Source organism: Pezoporus occidentalis, unplaced genomic scaffold (assembly GCF_034315485.1).
Source record: "Pezoporus occidentalis ecotype Australia unplaced genomic scaffold, CSIRO_AGI_Poc_V1 ctg95, whole genome shotgun sequence".
NCBI lineage: Eukaryota > Metazoa > Chordata > Aves > Psittaciformes > Psittacidae > Pezoporus > Pezoporus occidentalis.
The window spans coordinates 1,857,033-1,877,876 of NW_026916315.1; the positions used below are offsets into that span (position 1 = coordinate 1,857,033).

Genomic DNA, 20,844 nt, shown 5'->3' on the forward strand with positions numbered 1-20,844 from the left:
TAAACTCACAAGAATGGAGTCCACAAGAATGTGCTTTTACATAATTCCATAAGCTGTTTTTTTTTTTTCCCACAGTACTGTAGTGTCACAAACTAAATCTTTTAGAATGTTCAAGAGGCTAACTAAATTTGTGAGAGGTTTGTAAGGATGAGTAGTACATTAACCGTACCACTTCATTAGGGTGATTGTGTATTTAAAGCTGTCACTGTCTTGCTGAACTTTGAGCAGTCTGTAGAAAAAACATGAGTAAAAGCCTGCGAGAAAGGTTTCAGAAAACCTTTTTTCAAACACGAGCCAATACCAGTTTTGTAGTATGCACATCTTTTAAAGTCAGAGTGGGCAATGCCCTTATTTTGTCTGGTTTATATCTGGGCTTTTATTGAGGTTGAAAGAAACAAGATGACTGCAGCTAGCATTACTGCAGGCCTAACTCTGAAATAACAGCAATATATTTTTACCAGGAAAGAGTTCTGTATATTATTAAGTCAAAATCTTGAAAGTATTTCCCTTTCTTAAAAAAATACTAATTTTAATCTAAAAATAATAACCACTCTTTGGTTCTACATTGTTTTTGATGGTCTGCATTCAAATCCTTGCTGTGTTCAGTACTCTGTAAAATACTTTGCTGTTTAGTGTTGGTTTTATTCTTGTTTTGTTTTGTTTTGTTTTTGTTCTTCTCCCTCCCCCATCACTGTAGCTATCGGAACTAAAGAAGAGTCTGTCAACCGTGCAGTCGGAAGTTCAGGAAGCTCTTCAAAGAGCCAGCACAGCTTTAAATAATGAACAGCAAGCCAGACGTGACTGCCAGGAACAAGTATGGCAGTATTTGTATTTGTAGTATTTGTAGTATTTGGCTATTTTAGCTAGAGGTAGTAAACTTCTGATAGTTGGTCTTTTTTTAAATGACTGATAGTTTCTCAGTTGAACTCAAAACATTTTTTAAAGGTAGTACTGCTAATCAGAGACTTTTGGAGACGAGAAGTGCTGAAAGAGCACATTCTTTATTTTGTGAACAGCTGCTTATTTAATGCTTTGTTTTTCTACCTGATGAAAGTAGTAATATGAACTAAACTGACTTTGAACACGAAGTTGCGCTGCAAGCACAGTTTCTCTCACATTTAAGAAAACAGAAGATGCAGTGGATAACTGTTTCTGTGGTCTGTTTCGTTACGTAAAAAAATTGATCAGGGAGTGTAATTAAGTGGTTTTAGTGAATTGCTACCTCTGGCCACCTAAAGACCTATTTCAAATTCTAATTTTTCTTAATAATTTAAGGGAAACATTCTAAGCTGGTCTGGGGTTATTTCTTTGTACATATAAAAAATATAACATTAAAGGTAATAAAGTCTTTTAATATATTTTTTTTTGCAGGCAAAGATGGCTTCTGAAGCTCAAAATAAATATGAACGGGAATTAATGCTTCATGCTGCTGATGTTGAAGCATTACAGGCTATTAAAGACCAAGTTTCCAAGAACACAGCGGTAAGGCAGCAACTAGAGGAAGCTGCTCAGAAAGCCGAGTCTGAATTGTTAGAATTCAAAGCCTCCTGGGAAGAGAGAGAGAGAATGATCAAGGTATGATTGTTCTTACGGGTTTAGTGTTCTGTTTTTTTTAATTAACAGAAATACAGCCACAGGCTTCACATCTGCTGAACAATTTTGTTGTAGGATGAAGCTTCAAAACTTGCATCCCGCTGTGAAGATTTGGAAAAACAAAATAGATTATTACACGAACAGTTGGAAAGTCTGAGTGATAAGATGGTGACTTCTATGAAAGAAGCCATGCCAACTGCAGTAAATGTTTCTCTCAATGAAGAAGGCAAATCCCAGGAACAGATCTTAGAAATTCTTAGGTAAATTTATCTCTGGGCTCCTTCCCTCAGTGAGTGCAAATGAGTTGCCAAATTTAATATTTCTGTATTACTTTATATTTGAAGGTCCCTTTCAACATGGTATTCTATATTTCCCTTGAGGTTCCTTCCAATCTGGTATTCTGTGATTGATAACATATAATATTTTAGCACTTTTTTGCTAGGCAGTAGGTGGTTGTACTACATCAGTAACAATACAGGAGATTTCTTTCTACTCGTAGGAAAAAACTGAGTCAATTACGACAGGAAACTAAATCAAATTTTAGCAAATATGATTGGCAAGAAAGTTTCATAGAGGTGATTTTTTTCTCATTGTGTTTTTTGGCGGGTTTATGTAGATTTTCAAGAGGATTTATCTAGGATTTTTTTATCTTTGTGAACCAATTTCTATACTCAGTAGACCTACAGATAAAAGATCCTTCAACTTAAAATGTTTTGTCTTGCATTTTCATTGACATGATGTATTGTTTATTTTTGTACTGCAGATTTATACGTCGAGAAAAGGAGATTGCAGAAACTAGATTTGAGGTGGCCCAGGTGGAGAGTTTGCGTTATCGTCAGAGGGTGGAGCACTTGGAAAGGGAACTCCAGGAGCTGCAAGACAGTCTCAATGCTGAGAGGGAGAAGGTGCAGGTATGGTTGGGTATTATTGCTTATGAATTCAAGAAGTAGAGAGGGCTGTTCTGTATCTTCTGGTCTTTATCTTTGCTGCCTGTACCCGGAAATGAAATTTTGGAAGAATTGGGAGCTTTTAAACTGGGGTTGCTGTATAGCCAAGTGGAGAATCTTTTTCTGAGTCCTGTGAAGCAGTGTGACAATTCCAAAATTGGATAAATAGGGAAAATAAAGATACTTTCTCTCAATTTTTTTCCCTATCCCCCATTTCTTAAGTGATATTTACTTGTTTTGATGTACATGTGAGATAATGAAGGCCAGACTAGCTTTCCAAGGTGGTGTTACACCAGATCCAGATAAGTATATATGCACGTGCAAGCAAAACAAATGATTGAGTTAAATCTTCTCAAAAGGTAACAGCAAAAACCATTGCACAGCATGAAGAATTAATGAAAAAAACTGAGACCATGAATGTCCTGATAGAGACCAACAAGATGCTAAGAGAAGAGAAGGAGAGGCTAGAACAAGAGCTACAACAAATTCAAGCAAAGGTTAGTGCTGAAGTTCATGTAAATTTTTTAGATATTCAAGCTGATGAGTTAGTGTCTGGATATATTATTGCTAATTACAATAAGTACATGATTTAGAGTGTCGTTATTCCTCTATGTCATACACAAATGGGGAAGTTTTTCCCTTTAGAATTTTAGAAGACATAGGTCCACCTAGAACACTGGAAAGTTTTAAGTTCAGTTTCATTTAAATGAATCAGGTTTTATCCTTGCCTAGATGTATACCAGTAACAGGGATATATTATCAGCAGATAAATTTAAGTGGCAGAGGAATAGGTATAAAGCAGACCACAGCTTTATTAGGAGTTTAAAGGGAAGATATTGTCTCTTCATGTTTCTGCGCACCAGTGGAATGGAATCCAGTGCAGTGTTGCTTGGCTTCTAACATGTAATTAATAATCTGTTTCCTGTATCAGAGTACAAAGAGTGAGAATCTAAGATTGTGAAGTTGTACGTGTACTTTTTTCCTCTCTGTAGGATTATCCCCTGCTCTTGCTCCGTGTCCTTCTCCCTGCCCCCGGCTGGCCACTGAAAGGCAGAGAGTTGGAAAAGAAGCTTTATCAGGCTTCTTGAGGGTTGATTTTGCTCTCTCTGGCCCTCTTTACTATCCTTGTTCAAGGCCTACCATATTCTATTTCCTTCAGTTTCAAAAGATCTGGAGAGTTCTCCTGTTGGTTTTTTTTTCAGGTACGCAAGCTTGAGGCAGACATTCTACCTCTGCAGGAGTCTAATGCTGAACTGAGTGAGAAAAGTGGAATGTTGCAGGCGGAGAAAAAGCTGTTGGAAGAAGATGTCAAACGGTGGAAAGCCCGGACTCAGGTGGAGAATGCATGTTTTCAAAGAGAAGTTGAGGGGAAAATGAAGTAACTAAACAAAAAAAATTATTCTAAATATTCTTAAAAACAACAACAGTGACTCAAGAAATGTATTTGAATTATAAAGCATTGATTATGCAGCTTCAAAATAGTCTATTCTGATTCACAGACATTCCAAATCAAAATGCGAAAGCAGTAGCTCTAATTCAAAGACATTTTCTAGGTATAGCTGTATAATCGTCTTACAAAAGTGCAAACTATTTTCTCAACCTTTCAGCATTTATTAAGTCAACAGAAGGACACAGATCTCGAAGAGTATCGGAAGCTGCTGTCAGAGAAGGAGGCAAACACAAAGCGTATACAACAAATGAGTGAAGAAACAGGCAGGCTTAAAGCAGAAATAGCCAGGTGTGGTATGAATCAATTACTAACAAGTTCTGTGCAAAGCAAAATAGTTTAAATAAGGTTGTATGTGCAATTGTAATTTCTTCACTGTCTCCATGGAACTATGAAACCTTTGATATTCTTACTGTACCTTGGTAATATGCAAGCAAAATTGTCAGAATTGTTCAGAAGCCGCCTTAGCTGAACTTATTCTAATGTATTGTAAAGTAACGTGTATTCTACAAATCGTTGTTTGTACTGCAAAATCCAAGAAAACATAATTCACTACAGATAATGCCTGTGATATCACATAAAAGAAATATTGAAATGTATTATTTCAGACATCTCATTTGCATCTTCCTCTAATCTCTTGTTTAGAACTAATGCATCCTTGACTACAAGCCAGAACCTTGTTCAGAGTCTTAAGGATGAAGTAACTAAAATAAGAACAGAAAAGGATGCTTTGCAGAAAGAGCTAGATGCTAAAGTGGCTGACATACAAGAAAAAGTGAAAACAATAACACAGGTCAAGAAAATTGGTCGCAGGTACAAGACTCAATATGAGGAGCTGAAAGCACAGCATGATAAGGTAAATGGAATTTCTTAGCAAAGAAAAAGCTTATTAAAAAAATACATGTTTTCATTTAGTCATATATAATCTATCTATGTAATCTAACTAATGATCTTCACATTCCATTAGTATAATATTGTACGAATACTTACCTGTGAAGAGAAAAGCAGAAAATGATGCCATTTATTCTGCTGTTAGCGCAAGCTGCTATGAAACAGAAGCTGCGTATCAACTTAATAATTTGCAGTATTCTTAACTTTATGGTTAGTAGAATTCCTGGGTTTTGCCCAGAACTTTTTGAACTATCAATTTGCATGCAAAAGAAACTTCTGAAAAAAATTACATTCTAATCAGATAGTACCCTTTTGCCTGATACCACTTTATATATTTCAGATGGTCGCTGAAGCATCAACTCAGTCTTTTGTAGAACAAGAAGAAGAACAGGTTTCTCTGCAGGAAGTGCAAGAGCTGAAAGACACTCTCAGTCAAGCTGAAGTGAAGACAAAGACCTTGGAGACTCAGGTTGAAAGCTTACAAAAGGTGAGATCAGAGTGAACAAGCTAAGAACAGTGAACAATTTCAGAGTATTGTATTCTACTGCAATCTTAAATGCATAACCGACGAATGTGAGGGTGTTTTACTGTGAGTGTGTACATTTATGCACAGAAATATGTGAGTTAACCTATTTGTGCCTCAACCTTGGGAGAGGGGCCTTAAACCTAGTTTAAATCCTGTGTGTAGAGTCTCTCACATTATTTCTTGGAATGAATAAGTGGGAAGGAGAATGCTATTCTCTCAACTATTACTTTCAGGGAGGACTGGACTCCTCTGTTGTTGATTAGAAGCCTTTGAACCTTAATACAGTGTCCAGCTAATACTAGGTCCTTGGGCGTTGTTTGCTGAAGTAGCTAGTTATGGCCAATAGTTGCAACTTCTCTCTTTCAGTCTTTCTCTTGCTTTCTCTCTAGTCTATAGCAGAAAAGGAAGCTGAAGTTAGAAATCTTCAGGAGCAGATAATACAGCTACAATCAGAACTTGCTCGTTTTCATCAAGATCTGCAAGAGAAGACTACACAGGAAGAACAGCTCAGGCAACAGATCACCGAGAAGGAAGAGAAAACTAGGAAGACATTGCTTGCCGCCAAGCAGAAAATTGCACAGTTAGCTGGTATAATACCTTTTTTTTCTGTCCTTAAGATGTTGTCTTTAGTTTGTTTTTTGATTTATCCTATAGAAAAGTGTTTAGACAGGATGCTAAATACAAAAATATGGCTTAATTCGTATTTAGTTAAAAGTTTTTTCTAGTTCAGATGTTATAGGAATTGTTCTAAAAAAGTAAATTCTGATTCCTTCAGGAGATTATGAAAGCATGTACCGAACTGTACACTGGAGGTAAAAAAAGTTTTGCTTAGTTTTCGCAAGCCAGCTTGATAACACCCATTTGTTATCCTTCTGTTGATTAGAGCAGACTGACCCTACTAACAGCTCAGGTAACTCTTTCCTTCCCTTCCCTCTTGTCTTCCCTAAATGTACAGGTGCAAAACATATTGCCTCCTTATTTTTAATTGGTGTTGAGAGAAATGATGGTGTCAGAGCTTGCTGAAAGCATCTTGTTCTTTTGTGTCTACTACTTTTTGTTTATTTATTGCATTATTATTTTATTTCTATTTAATTGTAATTAAATATAAAAATGGCATGTGAAAGTTAAAATTACCTCCAAATACTCTGTTGATAGCTTAATCATTTTAAGATTTCAAAATACTTTATTAATGTATTAGAACAGCCAGGTATTCGGCATGCAGAAAGTCAGTAGGCAGCTTCACAGTGGCAGGACTGAGTTCTTTCCTATTTAATTAGGTACAAAAGAACAGCTAACAAAAGAAAATGAAGAGTGGAAGCAAAAGAGCAGCTCATTAGAAGAGCAGAAGACTGAATTGGAAGTGCGGATGAGTGCACTTAAATCACAGTATGAAGGTCGAATTTGCCGTCTAGAAAGAGAGCTTAGAGAGCAGCAAGAGCGACACCATGAACAGCGAGATGAGCCACCAGAGTCTACAAACAAGGTACAAAATCCTTTTAGCTAGCTGTGTGAGAGAAAAAACAGCTGCATGTCTCATGGCTGAATGAGAATTTGTAGCTTGTAACTACAAGTTGACTACATTGCTTGTAGGTGTCACTCAAGCACCACTGTCCAACTTGTGTGTGTACAGTAGTTAAAGCTCAGGACTACTTTACGTGAAGCTGTTTTCTCTAAGCATCCTGAATAGCAGATGGAAATTCTTATTTTAGGACTCCCAACACTTTAACTATGAGCTCAACAAACTGCGCTTTATTCAGGTTCCACTGTCCCCTGGTTTTGGAAATGCACAAGTTGGCTTTAGCAGGGGTTCAGAACTTAATTTAAAACTCATTTCCTGCCATAGTCAGAATTCCCAGTGCTAACAAGCATAACGTTGTATCACTCATTGTGAATCAGCCAACTGAACTGTTTGCACTCTGCCCTGCATTTTTGTATTTTTATCCATGCATTCAGTATAATGGTCTCTAGGTGCTCTTGTCTCAATTACTGAATTGGTTTAAATTCTTGGTATGACTGGTATAATTTGTTTTAGAGAATTTGTAATAACCACAGAGTCTGACTAGGTATTCTAACAAGTCTGCTAGAGAAACGATTGTTATTAAAGATGTTGCTGCAGTATTTTACCAGATTGCGTGCTCTGTTTTGTTTGTATATGGCATGATACGTCTGTTTCTCACTTAATAGGTCCCAGAACAGCAGAGGCAAATCTCACTCAAGTCTACTCCAGCTTCAGGTGAAAGAGGAATGTGAGTTGAAGGGTTTGGGGGTTTTGCAGACTTTTCTGTGGTTGGCATTTCTTGGTTTTGTCTTTACCAGCTGCTCTTCTTTTTAGTAAACCACTGGCTTTCCGCAATTTTTCTTAAGCAACTTTGAAGATGCTGATTGATGTAATTGTTACTTCTGTTTTCTCAGCTACAGCTAATCAATAAAGCTTTTAAGCTATTAAATTGTCTTATTAACCACCAGGGATACCGTGTTTAGGAAACATGAAGCATGTTTTTTAAATGTTTTCCAGCTTCAGGGTTCTTGAAGTTGTACGGTTTTACCTTTAAGCATTTTTGTTTTGGGGTGGGATCTTCCGTGTGCAAGAATCCCAGACATAAGAAATGGACTACATAGATGGCAGCTCTAACAACAGATAAAACAATCAAATGATTAAGTGCTAAATTTTATTGTATTACTAAGTTTAAATAACAAATTCCCTTTCAGTTTTTATGGTAGCATCCTTTTGAAAGCAAGGCTTTCAAAGATGCCTCCTAAAATTTGGCTGATCTTTGTCTCAACCAGGAGATTATGTTGCTCTGTATTGAGTGAATCAGTTCTAATGTAAGATGTATTACTCACTGTAATAAGGACCCAGCACAGCTAATAGTGTAAGCTGTGCACTGCTCCTTTTGATCTGCTTACAGATTTCTAGTTGATTACCTTTGAAGAAATGTGTCAAACCTGTAAGCTGGACAAATTGCTACTGATGGCATAGTGTGTCTGTTTTTCTTTTTAATCCGTAAACAAATTTGGGAAGATAATTCATGATTCCCTTGCCAGGCTTTTAAATTTTAAGCCTTTAAAAATCAGTATTCGTGGCTGCAGTAATATATTCACATTTGGTATTTTTAACATTTGCTTTCTGCACTACCACCATAAAAACAATATTCTCTTTTTCAGTGCTAGCACTTCAGATCCACCAACAGCAAATATTAAACCAACTCCTGTTGTGTCAACTCCAAGTAAAGTGACTGCTGCTGCAATGGCTGGGAATAAGTCTACTCCACGAGCCAGTATCCGTCCAATGGTTACTCCTGCTACTGTCACTAATCCTACCACTACACCAACAGCCACAGTTATGCCTACAACACAGGTGGAGACTCAGGAAGGTAAGCATTTTGGTATAGTTTAAGGATCTACAGCAATCATAAATGCTATCTTTGCTTTGAAATCTTGGTAATTATTAGTTTGAACGTACCTCAGATAGTTTTCTTGTTCCTGCATCTCTTCCAGTATTGCACTGTTGTGACCATTTCTCTTGCAACAAAGTTCATGATTCCTCAGTTGAGGATGGGTATAATTAATGTTAACTCAATTTGCAACACATTAAATCAGCTTAATTAAGGCATTCTGAAATGTGAACTGTACTAGATAATATGAAGACAGTTGAATATGCTACTGTTTGCCTTTCAGCTATGCAATCAGAAGGACCTGTGGAGCACGTTCCAGTCTTTGGCAGTGCTAGTGGGTCTGTGCGTTCCACCAGTCCTAATGTTCAGACATCTCTCTCTCAGCCCATCTTGACTGTTCAGCAGCAGACACAGGCGACTGCTTTTGTGCAGCCCACTCAGCAAAGTCATCCTCAGATTGAGCCTGCTAATCAGGAGCCATCCCCCACCATAGTAGAAGTTGTACAGAGCTCTCAGATAGAGAGGCCCTCCACTTCTACAGCAGTGTTTGGCACAGGTTGGTTTTATTTTATAGGCCTACCTTTCTGAATAATTCATTTTAAGTAGCTCTGTTAGGACCCTTGTCAAACCAGGCCTAACTTCAGAAAAAGAATTTGCTCTTCTGGGGTTTTGGGTTTCTTCCCCCCCCCTTAATTTATTGTAGATTTTACAGACTTCTGGGGTTAGGCTCCTTTCCTGAACTTTCAGAAATGGTACCTCTGAAATGCTGTTGTTGCTGCATTCCTTAAAATACAAAACTAAAACCTCATGTTTGCTTATCTATCCAGGGCAGCATTGGGATGTAATGCACTAAACCTTGCTGCCTCTGAAACTGGTAGTGTTAGAGCCAGGTCATGAGGAAGCACAAATAAGCTACTTAAGCTGGAATACAACATACAGAGAAAAATTCTAAAGCTACTCAGTGTGATACAGTGTTGCATATTTGTTTCTCCTACACAGTGTCGATTTTGGTGTAGAATGTTATTCCCCAGAATACACTTCAGTAAACTTGCTTTTTTGCTTGTTTGTTTGTTTCCCAGCTGATGCTCTGTTCAACTTTTAGGTGCACTTGTCAGAGGCAAAGATGTTGGAAAAAATATTTTAGTTGTACCCCCAAGATTATGTTTGGGGTTAATTAGGCTGTGAATCTAAGTCCCAAGAGTATAAGACTTATAAGAAAAGGGGCTGCTGTTTTTATGTCCCAGAAAATGGCACAAGATGATTCTTTCTAATTCCATTTGTTATTCAATGCAGAAAAAGAAGTGATCTTCCAGAGTCAAACAACAACTTTTGATACTCTGTATTGTATGGTTTTTGTTCTGAAAATAACTGGGAGGCTTTTTTAAGTTTCAGCTACCCCAAGTTCTTCACTGTCTAAACGTCCACGAGAGGAAGAGGAGGATAACACTGTGGAAAACTCAGACCAAATTTCAGAGGAAACAGTGGATGTTCCTCTTCCAAAGAAACTGAGAAACATACAGAGAGTTGGACCAGAGGTTTGCAAGAACATAAAGTGCTGCTACTTAATCTGTCCCTTTGGAAGATTTTAATGGGAAGAGCAAGTCAGTTAATTCTTAACATGACTTTAATCTACTGGGGAGGAAGCAATTATGTTCGGGTATCATGAAAGGCAGAGGTTATGCCAGTTGCAGTGAGTGATGTAAATCTTGGTGAAATGTAGGATGGAAAAGAGAGGGCCGTATCCTGGAACTGAGGAGGAAAATGTTAAAATATTTTCCAGTGTGGTCTGGAAGGCCATTATCTACAGTTACTCTGGAATAGAATGCAGCATACTTGAGGGCATGCCATGAAGCAAAGATGAGTTCCATGTAAAAGCTTACAGGAGATGCATGCAGAGTTGTTGCTGTGAGACAATTGGGATGTCCTGCAAGGAAGGAATGAACTTAAGACAGAACCTCAAGCAGGCAACTCCTGAATAATGTTAAGGAAGTCAAAGGTTTTCTATTAACTGTACAAGAGGGATGTTGCATAGCAAAAAAGGGAGCAAAATTGTCTCAGAACATTGTCACTTAATTAGCTGAGAGGATGAAGGTGGAATATGAAACCTTAAGGGTTCTTTTATGGTCCTGAAAAGATTTGGAGATACTGAGGCCCAGTGGACTGAATGGGCAAATGGCATTTCTCCAGGAAAGAGAAAAATGGCATGCTAGATAAAAGCAGAGCTAAGGAATAATAGTAAAACAGGAACAAAATTTTGCCCATGATCTTTCTGTGTAAAGAGTTTTTATTTGGGTTTTTTTTTTTTTAATTTATTTTTAAGTAAAAAAAAAATGGTGTGTTGAAGAACCAAACTGTAGGGCTAATAGAGTGTTTTAAACAAGAAAAATGCATGTTCTTTCAGGAGGAAGTGACAGCAGAAGAGAGCACTGATGGCGAGGTTGAAGCTCAAACATACAATCAAGACTCACAAGACTCAATTGGTGAAGTAAGCATATTTGAAAATAGTACGATCTTCATTTTAGCAGAAATAGCTCCTATCCTTCTCCCCCACTCCCCATTTTTAGAAGTGAAATCTTAAATCGCATCCTGCAGGTTTCCAGTGGAAACCATTTAAAACTTTTTAAAGATGAGTAAACATTGAGGCAGCAGCTGCTTATGGATGCGCAAGCAAATGCATCATATATGAATACAATACCTTTAATGGTGTCACCCATCCCAGATGAGATTTGAAAATGAAGGACAAAATATGTTTGTGTTGTACAGCAGGCCTCCATTTGGTCGAGGTTGAGAAATAGGAATGGAAACAAGAATCTTTTAGAAATAAAATGGATGCTTCCCTGAAAAACATTTTAAGAATTGTATATGCTGCATTTCATTTTGTTTCTTCTGGCAATTTATCTTTTACAGGGTGTTACACACGGAGAGTACGTTACCATGGAGGATAGTGAAGAAACTTCCCAGTCTATCCCGATAGATCTTGGACCTCTTCAGTCAGATCAGCAAAATACTACTTCATCTCAGGATGGTCAGTCGAAAAGAGATGATGTCATTGTCATTGATAGTGATGATGATGATGATGATGATGAAGAAAACGAAGGCGAGCAGGAAGTATGTATATTATGGAATTTATTTCTGAACTGCTTTAGGTATGATTTTTGATCAGATGTAAAACTCATCTGGAAGGACTGTTTAACCAATTTCTTTTTTTTTTTTTTTTTTTTTAATTTGTAAAAATAGTCTCTATTTATGTAGCCTGAACTTAGTGTTGCTAATTCAACTTCTGTTTATTATTATTTATTTTAATTCTGTGGTGCATCTAGATTATCTATGACTGTTCAACATACAAGGGTGGCCTCTGTGAGGACAGGCTGAAGGCTGCTCTGTGCCAGACACAGCCTCTTCCTGCTGGCTCTGAAGTGGCCCCACTGCAGGACACAGCTGAGCCCATCAGCTGCGGAAAACACGTATAAAGAAAGGCTAAAACACTGCATGGCAGTGTTAGTGTGAGGAGGGGGAGGGAGTGTGAGAAACAATCCTGGAAAAACCAAGGTCAGAGAAGAATGAGGGGAAGAAGGTGCTCCAGTCATTGAAGCAGATACTTCTTGCAGTGGAAGAGACCACAGTCGAGCAGATATTTCTCTGCAGCCTGTGGAGAGCAGTATATTCCTTGAAGGAAACTGCAGCCCATGCAGGAGTAGGCTTTACTGCCAGGAACTGTTGCCCATGGAGAGGAGCCAGTGCGGGGGCACATTTATCCTGATGAATTGCAGCCATTCAGTGGGTAGGACCCACTGCTGGAGTAGTTCTTGAAGGACTGCAGTCTGTAGAGAAGATCCACACTGGAGGAGAAAGGAGTAGCTGAAAGAAACTGTTGTGGAATGACCACAACCCACCATTCCTTGTCCCGTTTGCCCTCCTTGGGGTGGAGGAGGAGGAATAGGAGATAGCAAGGAGAGAGTAAAGTTGAGCTTGGGAAGAAGGGATGGGGGGAAGGTGTTCTAGTCTGTTTCTCTATTTTTTAATTGGTAACACATTAATTTTCCTTGACTTGAGTCAGTTTTACCTGTAATGGTAATTGGTAAGTGATCTGCCTGCCTTCGTCTTGATCCTCAAGCTTTTCCACCTTACTTTTCACCCTTGTCCTGTTGAAGAGGGAGTGAGGCAGTGGCTGGGTGCATCTGACACCCAGCCAAGGTAAACCTACCACAGCAATCAGTAAATATGTACAAGTACACTGTGGTTAATAAATGTTGAACATCTTCAAAAGAGAGCCACAGACGGACATGGTCTGTGTACCACAACGTGAAGTGTGCCACTTCAAGATGTGAAATTTTTCCACTATCCTAATAGCCACGCTTCCTTACGGCTTTTTTTATGGTTCTATAGGACTATGAGGATGAGGAAGAGGAAGATGAGGATGATGATGAAGACACAGGGATGGGAGATGAAGGTGATGACAGTAATGAAGGAACTGGTAGTGCTGATGGTAATGACGGATATGAAGCAGATGATGCTGAGGTGAGTTTTATACTTTTTATTTCTAGCTTGCTACATTTCTTGGAATAAATTGGTGGTGTTATGCATCTGCACAGTTCTGGATACTTGAAAGAAAATCTTAGTGTGAATTCATCACAGAAATGTGAGGCTGCTAGTAGGTGATATTAATTTCTGTTATAACTGGTGTATTCATGAGAAAAATCAACTTTTAATGTTTGAGAACAGAATGAAAACACGAAGTACAGGAGCCAGCCACAAATACTGTTAGTTGCCAAGCTAGTAAGGCAGTTTCTTCAAAAGCTGGATATGTCATTGTCTATTATAAAATGACGATGGCTGCGTACTTCACATTTGTGCATGTATAGATACATAAAACTTCTGAAATGTCACAGTTGTGTACATTTGTCTGATTTTGCAGATATTTGCAGAAATATTTTAAGATTTTCATATATTTTACTTTGTTTACTTTCTGAATACTCTTGTACTGCTTTTATATTCTCTTTACAGCCTCCAAGATGTTTAGTGCTAAGTCATATTATATTTATGTGGGGTTTTTAGGGTGCTGATGGTACAGATCCTGGAACAGAAACTGAGGAAAGCATGGGAGGAGGTGAAAGCAATCAGAGGGCAGCAGATTCTCAAAACAGTGGTATGGCTATTCCATGTTTCTTCAAACTTTGTTTTTTCAAAGGGGGAAAATGTAGAAGCTGTTTTACAGGTGTTAAAATACTCATGTAAAAGTAAGAACGTAAGGGAAAATGCTAAAGACCATTTTAACCTGAGAAGTAGATTCTTTTGAAACGCTCCTTTCTGAATTTATTCTACACTCCTTTGAAAATCCTGCAAGCTCTGTTTGGTGTGGAAACTGCTGTTAATAGCTCAGTAGATTCATCTCTCTCAATCAGCACTTGAGTATTCAGTAGTTTGTTTTGGTGATAGTGTTGATGTAGTAGGCACAAGTCCTCTCTTAAATGATTTTAAAAAACAGTTACTGAGCTGTCCCCACTCTTGCAGGGGTAAGAACATTTCTGTTAATGTGGTAGCAGAATTTGAAGGCTTGCTTTCATGGTATTTGGAGGACATGGGTTTATACCTGTATACTCCTGTGTGTTTTAGGAGAAGGGAGTACAAGTGCTGCGGAGTCCACTTTTCCTCATGAAAGTTCAAGAGAACAGCAGCCATCATCTGCCTCAGAGAGACAAGCCCCTCGGCCCCCACAGTCACCACGCAGACCGCCACATCCGCTGCCCCCACGACTGACTATTCATGCTCCTCCTCAAGAACTGGGTCCCCCAGTACAGGTATAAACTATCTCTAGCAGTCAGAAGACTTTAGTTACTGTATGATTTCTTTCTAAGTAAAATCCAAGTATTCTGCTTATTGTAAAAGTAGATTACATATACATATATCCTGAAAAATGGTAGCTGAGGAAACTGACTTAACATGTCTCATCCTGCAAATTATGGCTAGTCAGGGAACATGAAAGGCAGTAAGGTGCTCATTGTGGATTTGTATCTTGAAATTATTATACCAGTGTTATTTCAGTCAGTGACTGCTGGCATTTCCACTACAAATGCTGTTCTTGAATAGATTGTAACTCAGAAAGATTAGCAAGGGGTTTTATTAGTCTCTGCCCCAGTGCAGATTGTACAAAGGAATGTTGCCATTCATTTCTAAGATAAACCTTATCAGTCCTGAGTCAGTCAGTGTCAGACCCAAGATTATGCTTTGACATAGACCTACATATTTTGTAAATTAAAACATCCCATGATTTTTGCTAAAGTACGCTGACTGGACTTACCCTTTACCATTAACTTGGTTTGAGGCTTGGGGCCGCAGTATTTCTGTGCTGAAGTTTTCTGTCCTCAATAGAAAGTTGAGTAAAATAGTAAAGTCATAATTTAAACCTGCATGATTCCCTTTCATGGTTAGACCACTCTCATGGTTTAAGCCCAGCTGGCAGCCCAGAACCACACAGCCGCTCGCTCACTCCCTCCTGCTTCCGGCGGGATTGGGAGGAGAACCAAAAGAATGTAACTCCCACCGGTTGAGATAGGAACAGTCCAGTAACTAAGGTATAACACAAATCACTAGTGCTGCCACCAATAATAATAATGATAAGGGAAATAACAAGGGAAGAGAATACAACACCTCACCACCCGCTGACTTGATACCCAGCCTGACCCGAGCAGTGATCTAGCCCTTCTGGGTGACTGCCCCCAGTTTGTATACTCGGCATGACGTGCTGTGGTATGGAATACATCTTTAGCTAGTTTGGGTCAGGTGTCCTGTCTCTGCTTCCTCCTGGCTTCCCCTCCTCCCTAGCAGAGCATGAGACTCAGAAAGTCCTTGGTCAGAGTAAACATTACTGAGCAACATCTAAAAACATCAGTGTTATTAGCGTTGTTCTCAGTCTGAAAGTCAAAACCACAGCACTGCACCAGCTACTAAGAAGAAGAAAAATGGCTGCTACTGCTGAACCCAGGACAACCAGGCAACAGATATAAGATGTAAAGTAGCTGCTGCTATGGTCTATTTAACTTTGCGTGATGCTGTACTAAGTAGTGTTTTACACAGACATGTAATTGTTACACTTACTCATTTAGCCACTGTCCATGGCTCTGAACAATTTTATGTTACTAGAATTCCAGGAAAGTATTCACACTACTTCATTTTTTCTTTACTATAAAGAGAATCCAGATGACTCGAAGACAGTCTGTGGGGCGTGGACTTCAGCTAACTCCTGGTATAGGCGGGATGGTAAGTACATGAAAGTCTACTGCTAAAAACCTGCATTGAGGGAACATTCATAACTCTCTTTTTAAAGAAGCCTAGATCCTAACTTCAGGGATGCAGTGGTTTCTGTAGTCTTGCAGAAAATATCTTAGTCCTGTTAATTTCTGTATTAATGAAAGGCAAACACTAGAAAATTCCCAGGAAGCTAAAGGTCTTCAAAAGAGTTTGAATTGGTTTTGTTTAAGGCAGTTTTGATCGCATGTTTTTAGACTCAGTCTTCTAAAGAGAATATGTCACTGGAAAAGAAAAATTAAATGTTTTCAGCCTCATTCTAAAGCAGCAAGGCTAATATATGCTTTCTGTCTGTCTCCTTCAGTTAATTTTTAACCCTTTATTCAACTTCAGCTGTATTTGACAGAACACATGCGAGTTCAGTGAGGGAGGTGAGAGAGGCCAACTGACTAAAAAAGTATCATTTCTGAGGTTGAAAGCATCAGTTCAGATTTTACTGATACTGCTTGGCTTGCATGTACCTGTCATTCAATTTCTACTTGGAACTGACTTCAGTACCTACTGCTTTTTGCCTGGACTATAACTGAGCACATGGGAGAGACCTTATGGGTACTTCGGAGAGAAAAGTTTGAAGGACATGGGAGGAAGACAGGGAGGTGAAGAGAATGCCTCATGGAGTGCAAGGGAAGAGGGAACAGATAACTTGGTTCACATTGTGAAAAATCCCATGTGCTAGGTACCTTACAGCAATCCATATTAATACAGATGTTTCCGATCTGTTAATGAATGAGTTGTCTTAAGATTCCTTTGTAGTCAACAGGGGGATATGGCAGTTTTATAGAAGGATAATCTCATGATAAGGTGTCTAAAAATCCTTTGAAAGATGAGTGGCTTGCAAGTATATGGGTTTTATTTCGGTTTGGGTTTTTTCATCACCTGTAAGGGGCAATCTATAACCAGCTCAGATTCAGATGTGTAAAATTGGACAAGAATTTTGTTAGAACTAAATCTTTGTTTTGCCTTACTATGTGAAAAAACAAACCGACCTTCAATTTCCAGTGGAAACTGGAAATACATTGTTAGGCTCTCATATCAGTCTTTTTGGTTTTGTTTGGTTTTTTTCTCCCAGCAGCAACACTTCTTTGATGATGAGGACAGAACAGTTCCAAGTACACCAACTCTTGTAGTTCCACATCGTACAGATGGGTTTGCAGAAGCCATTCAGTAAGTAGATGTAAAGGGGGAGAGGGAGCCCAAACCACCACAACATCTATTTTTCAGCGGAGTGAGAATGAAATGAAATGAACTTGTGATTGGAGTAATGTGCTAAAACTTGGTAATACTATGATAGATGACTGCATCTACAAATAAGTGATCATTGTTTCAGTTGTGTGTCATAACTTACTAGCCAATGAGGAGGCAGATAATCTCCAATGTACAGTAACTTACTGATTTAAGATGAGATGAAGCAAAAAAATAGGTTCTTCTATTTAATTTCCTTCTTCCTCTTCACTCTCCTTCCCCCCACCCTGTTAATATAACTGGTAGAAGCAGGAAAAGTTATCCCCATTTTTGGCTTTGGGATGTTCTGGACACATTTAGCAATCCACTTAAAATTGTGAGAATTCATAGGATGAATAAGTAAAGACTATTCTCTTCAGGACTGTTTTACTGATTTTGAATACAGTCCAAATAAGTTTGAGAAACTAATTGCTATTTAATTAGCAGTAGTTGAGCTGACTTTTATGGTCAGTGTTAATTAATTCTGTCTTATGCATAGTTCTCTTGTTTTGGTTAAAATGTTGTCCTCTCCTCAAATTCCTGCAAAATTCCTTAAATCTTTATTTTGATAGTTCCCCTCAGGTCGCTGGAGTTCCTAGATTCAGATTTGGACCACCTGAAGATATGCCACAAACTAGCTCAAGTCATTCTGATCTTGGTCAGCTTGCATCACAAGGAGGTAAACCATTTCTGTATTTCCATGGTTGTTAGAGTGAAAAAAAAATAATGCAGGCAAAATGCATTTCTACTTGTGGTGCGGGAAACCTGCAACTTTTAAAATTGCAGAGAACACTAACAAGAAGTGAAAAAGTGTTTCTTGAAAGCTGCTACATTTCTCCTTGTAATATGGTTCAAAATGTAGAATGATTCTGTGGGTTTGTGAAGCAGAGAAGCTGAAATTTTAAGTAGAACACATTGCCTGCTAGACACAAGAAACTTCATATAAAGAGAAGTGAAATAGTGAAGGGAATGGTTTTTAACTTTATTTTTACGGTTGACTGTAGATTTCCTTTACTAAAACATAAGGGGAAAACAGCAAATCTAAAAGAAATCTTTGGGACATATCCTCAGCTGCTCAGAGGTAGCCAGGCAATTTGGTTTGCATAGTCCTTGTTGTTGTCCTGAATTAGTCCCTTTCCCCTGCATCTCTTGTCAGCATGGAACAGTATGCTTTTCTTTGAAGAAAAATAATGGCGTAAGAGAAGGATGAAAGTAAAATAAGTAATGTTATTTTCATCAAGGTTATTAGCTTTCAATAAATTATAATTAGCCTTGCATTAATTTAACTTAATTGCAGTAAGTCAAAACAAAATAACATGAATCTCCATATATAAATACAAATTGTTGGGTTCCATCAAGTGTTCAGAAGGAAAAGAGCAGTTAATCTGTTTTTTTTAGCTGCTATTTTAATTGTCACTAAAACTTTGCTTTGCAGGTTTAGGCATGTATGAAACCCCACTATTCCTTGCTCACGAGGAAGAATCAGGTGGTCGTAGCGTTCCCACAACACCATTACAAGTAGCAGCACCAGGTAAGTGGCAAGAAATTTGCAGGCTGAAGTAAAGGCTGCAAACCTTGACTTCCCAGAAAAGAATTAGCTTATTGTTGCTACAGTGCTTATTGTTATGCCTGGAGTATTCTTATCTGCCTAAGATTTCCATAGATTTTATGTAGAAATGAAAGCTAACTCAGTGTTAATTAAACTACCTTTCCTGTACAGTGACAGTTTTTACTGAAAGCGCGTCAGCAGATGCTTCAGAGCACGCTTCTCAGTCTGTTCCAATGGTTACAACATCTACTGGCAATCTGTCCACCACTGCAGAGGCTGGAGTGGGTGATGATGGGGATGAAGTTTTTGCAGAGGCCGAATCTGAAGGGTAAGCTATGACTTGTTTGGCTCACTACAACTTGATGTCATGTTAGTTTTAATGATTTGTTTTCATCCAAGTATGCCTGTGATTCATTTTCAGTTTAACCTCTTCTGGGAGGAAGGACAGATCAAACAGGATTTAGTAATTTTGTGAAGTAGCACAATCTGACCTTTTCATCTAAAACCAAAGGTTTCATCTGAATTACTCCTTCTGACTTAACATAGCTAATATAGAAGTCACACGAAAAAAAAAAACAACTGTATTTTTAAAGAAAACAGAGTGCTCTCCAGTAGTCAAATACTGATGGTAAAGGCCCCAGTTTGAAGGACTAGGTTTTGTATAATAAAGGGTAAATTGACCCTGTTTGTTAACAGAGAAAAACACTCCTCATTACAAGCAAGCATACATAATGAAGTCATTCAGTTAAGGCAATGCAAGTAGCATGAAGGAAGGGAATAAGCAATTCTTAAGAATTTGATAGACAAATGATTTGTTTTCCACTTTCAAGTGCAATTTTAAATATTTACAATAATTTCTGTATTTTGTATTATGACCAAATATTGCAAATCTAAAAGGGGATAGGTTGTAATTTTATGCCTTTTTTTTTTTAATCTGAGCTTATTGAAACTGTGTGAATACACTTGTATGTTTTTCCTCCCACTCCTTCTCCTCTAGAATTACTTCAGAAGCAGGCTTAGAAATTGATAGCCAGCAAGAAGAAGAATCTGTTCAAGCATCTGATGAGTCAGATCTTCCCTCGACTAGTCAAGATCCTCCTTCTAGTTCATCTGCAGGTACAGGCTAATTGCTGGAAACAGTTGATACATACTATTTCACTAAGTGTGGGACCTTTTTGGACCAGCATCACAAACTGCTGATACCCAAGAAACACAAAATAAGATAGAACTCTTACAGCAAGGTCATGTTTTGCTGCCTTTAGTCTTAATGGCAAGCAATTTTCACTTGGGCTGCAGTAACTAGAGTAGGCTGTAGTAAGAATAATGCTTCGAGGAGCAAAACTTATTGATATATCAGTGATTCCATCCACTGTTATGTTTGATGTCAGATTTAAAATATTTTTTCATTCAATTAAATAGTCAGAGAACAGTAAGTAAGTCACTGTTGAGTTAGCAAGAAGTACCACCAAATGTGCTTGTCTTGAGGCTTTTATTTGTCTTAGAGGTGGTGTCAATGAAATAAGGATACACCTTCACAATTTAAAGTAAATTCGAAAGCATAATGCATATCAAATAATGTAAACATTGACAGTGAAAAACTGTACTAGACACAGACATCCTTTTCTGCTTTTCCACTTCTTCACAGACACAAGCAGTAACCAGCCTAAGCCGTTCCGACGTGTCAGACTTCAGCCACCAACATTAAGAACTGGTGTTCGTGGTCGTCAATTCAACAGGCAGAGGGGTAAGTGTTCAAGGCTGTTCAAATTCAAAGCTTTTCGAACAAATTTTTAGTCCTTCCTTTGGGGACCATATATGAAGTGTACTACTTTATATGCCTGTGTTTGCTTATAATACATTGAATAATACAGCATCCCTGCCCTTGCTTTCAGTATGTTACCCTAAGAGCTCTGCAATTTTGTTTTAGTATGTTAGTCTGAGCATGTTTTAGATAGGCAATCTTTCTACTT

At 38.2% G+C, this 20,844-nt stretch overlaps 1 protein-coding gene and 1 long non-coding RNA gene across 4 annotated transcripts in view; one reads left to right on the top strand and one right to left on the bottom strand.

Annotated features, from left to right (window-relative positions):
* TPR (translocated promoter region, nuclear basket protein) overlaps positions 1-20,844 on the top strand; it is a 44,229-nt gene that overhangs the window by 22,445 nt on the left and 940 nt on the right. The window contains exons 24-50 of one of the 3 annotated variants that reach the window (XM_062606249.1): positions 698-814; positions 1,372-1,575; positions 1,669-1,853; positions 2,357-2,504; positions 2,900-3,037; positions 3,743-3,874; positions 4,148-4,278; positions 4,633-4,843; positions 5,219-5,365; positions 5,794-5,992; positions 6,682-6,887; positions 7,589-7,650; positions 8,570-8,778; positions 9,083-9,355; positions 10,186-10,334; positions 11,201-11,284; positions 11,707-11,907; positions 13,186-13,317; positions 13,855-13,942; positions 14,413-14,597; positions 15,988-16,056; positions 17,174-17,268; positions 17,898-18,004; positions 18,761-18,856; positions 19,046-19,202; positions 19,872-19,990; positions 20,520-20,618. In XM_062606249.1, coding sequence (XP_062462233.1) covers positions 698-814; positions 1,372-1,575; positions 1,669-1,853; positions 2,357-2,504; positions 2,900-3,037; positions 3,743-3,874; positions 4,148-4,278; positions 4,633-4,843; positions 5,219-5,365; positions 5,794-5,992; positions 6,682-6,887; positions 7,589-7,650; positions 8,570-8,778; positions 9,083-9,355; positions 10,186-10,334; positions 11,201-11,284; positions 11,707-11,907; positions 13,186-13,317; positions 13,855-13,942; positions 14,413-14,597; positions 15,988-16,056; positions 17,174-17,268; positions 17,898-18,004; positions 18,761-18,856; positions 19,046-19,202; positions 19,872-19,990; positions 20,520-20,618 — 3,943 coding nt within the window. Of the gene's footprint in view, positions 1-697; positions 815-1,371; positions 1,576-1,668; positions 1,854-2,356; positions 2,505-2,899; positions 3,038-3,742; positions 3,875-4,147; positions 4,279-4,632; positions 4,844-5,218; positions 5,366-5,793; positions 5,993-6,681; positions 6,888-7,588; positions 7,651-8,569; positions 8,779-9,082; positions 9,356-10,185; positions 10,335-11,200; positions 11,285-11,706; positions 11,908-13,185; positions 13,318-13,854; positions 13,946-14,412; positions 14,598-15,987; positions 16,057-17,173; positions 17,269-17,897; positions 18,005-18,760; positions 18,857-19,045; positions 19,203-19,871; positions 19,991-20,519; positions 20,619-20,844 lie in introns of all 3 variants that reach the window. The other 2 variants (XM_062606246.1, XM_062606247.1) reach the window with 2 other exon arrangements.
* Positions 122-8,923, bottom strand: LOC134157380 (uncharacterized). Its single transcript, XR_009962305.1, has 3 exons — positions 8,868-8,923; positions 3,510-3,583; positions 122-229 (listed from the first exon to the last, which is right to left on the bottom strand). It is a non-coding gene; the product is annotated as an uncharacterized LOC134157380 (long non-coding RNA).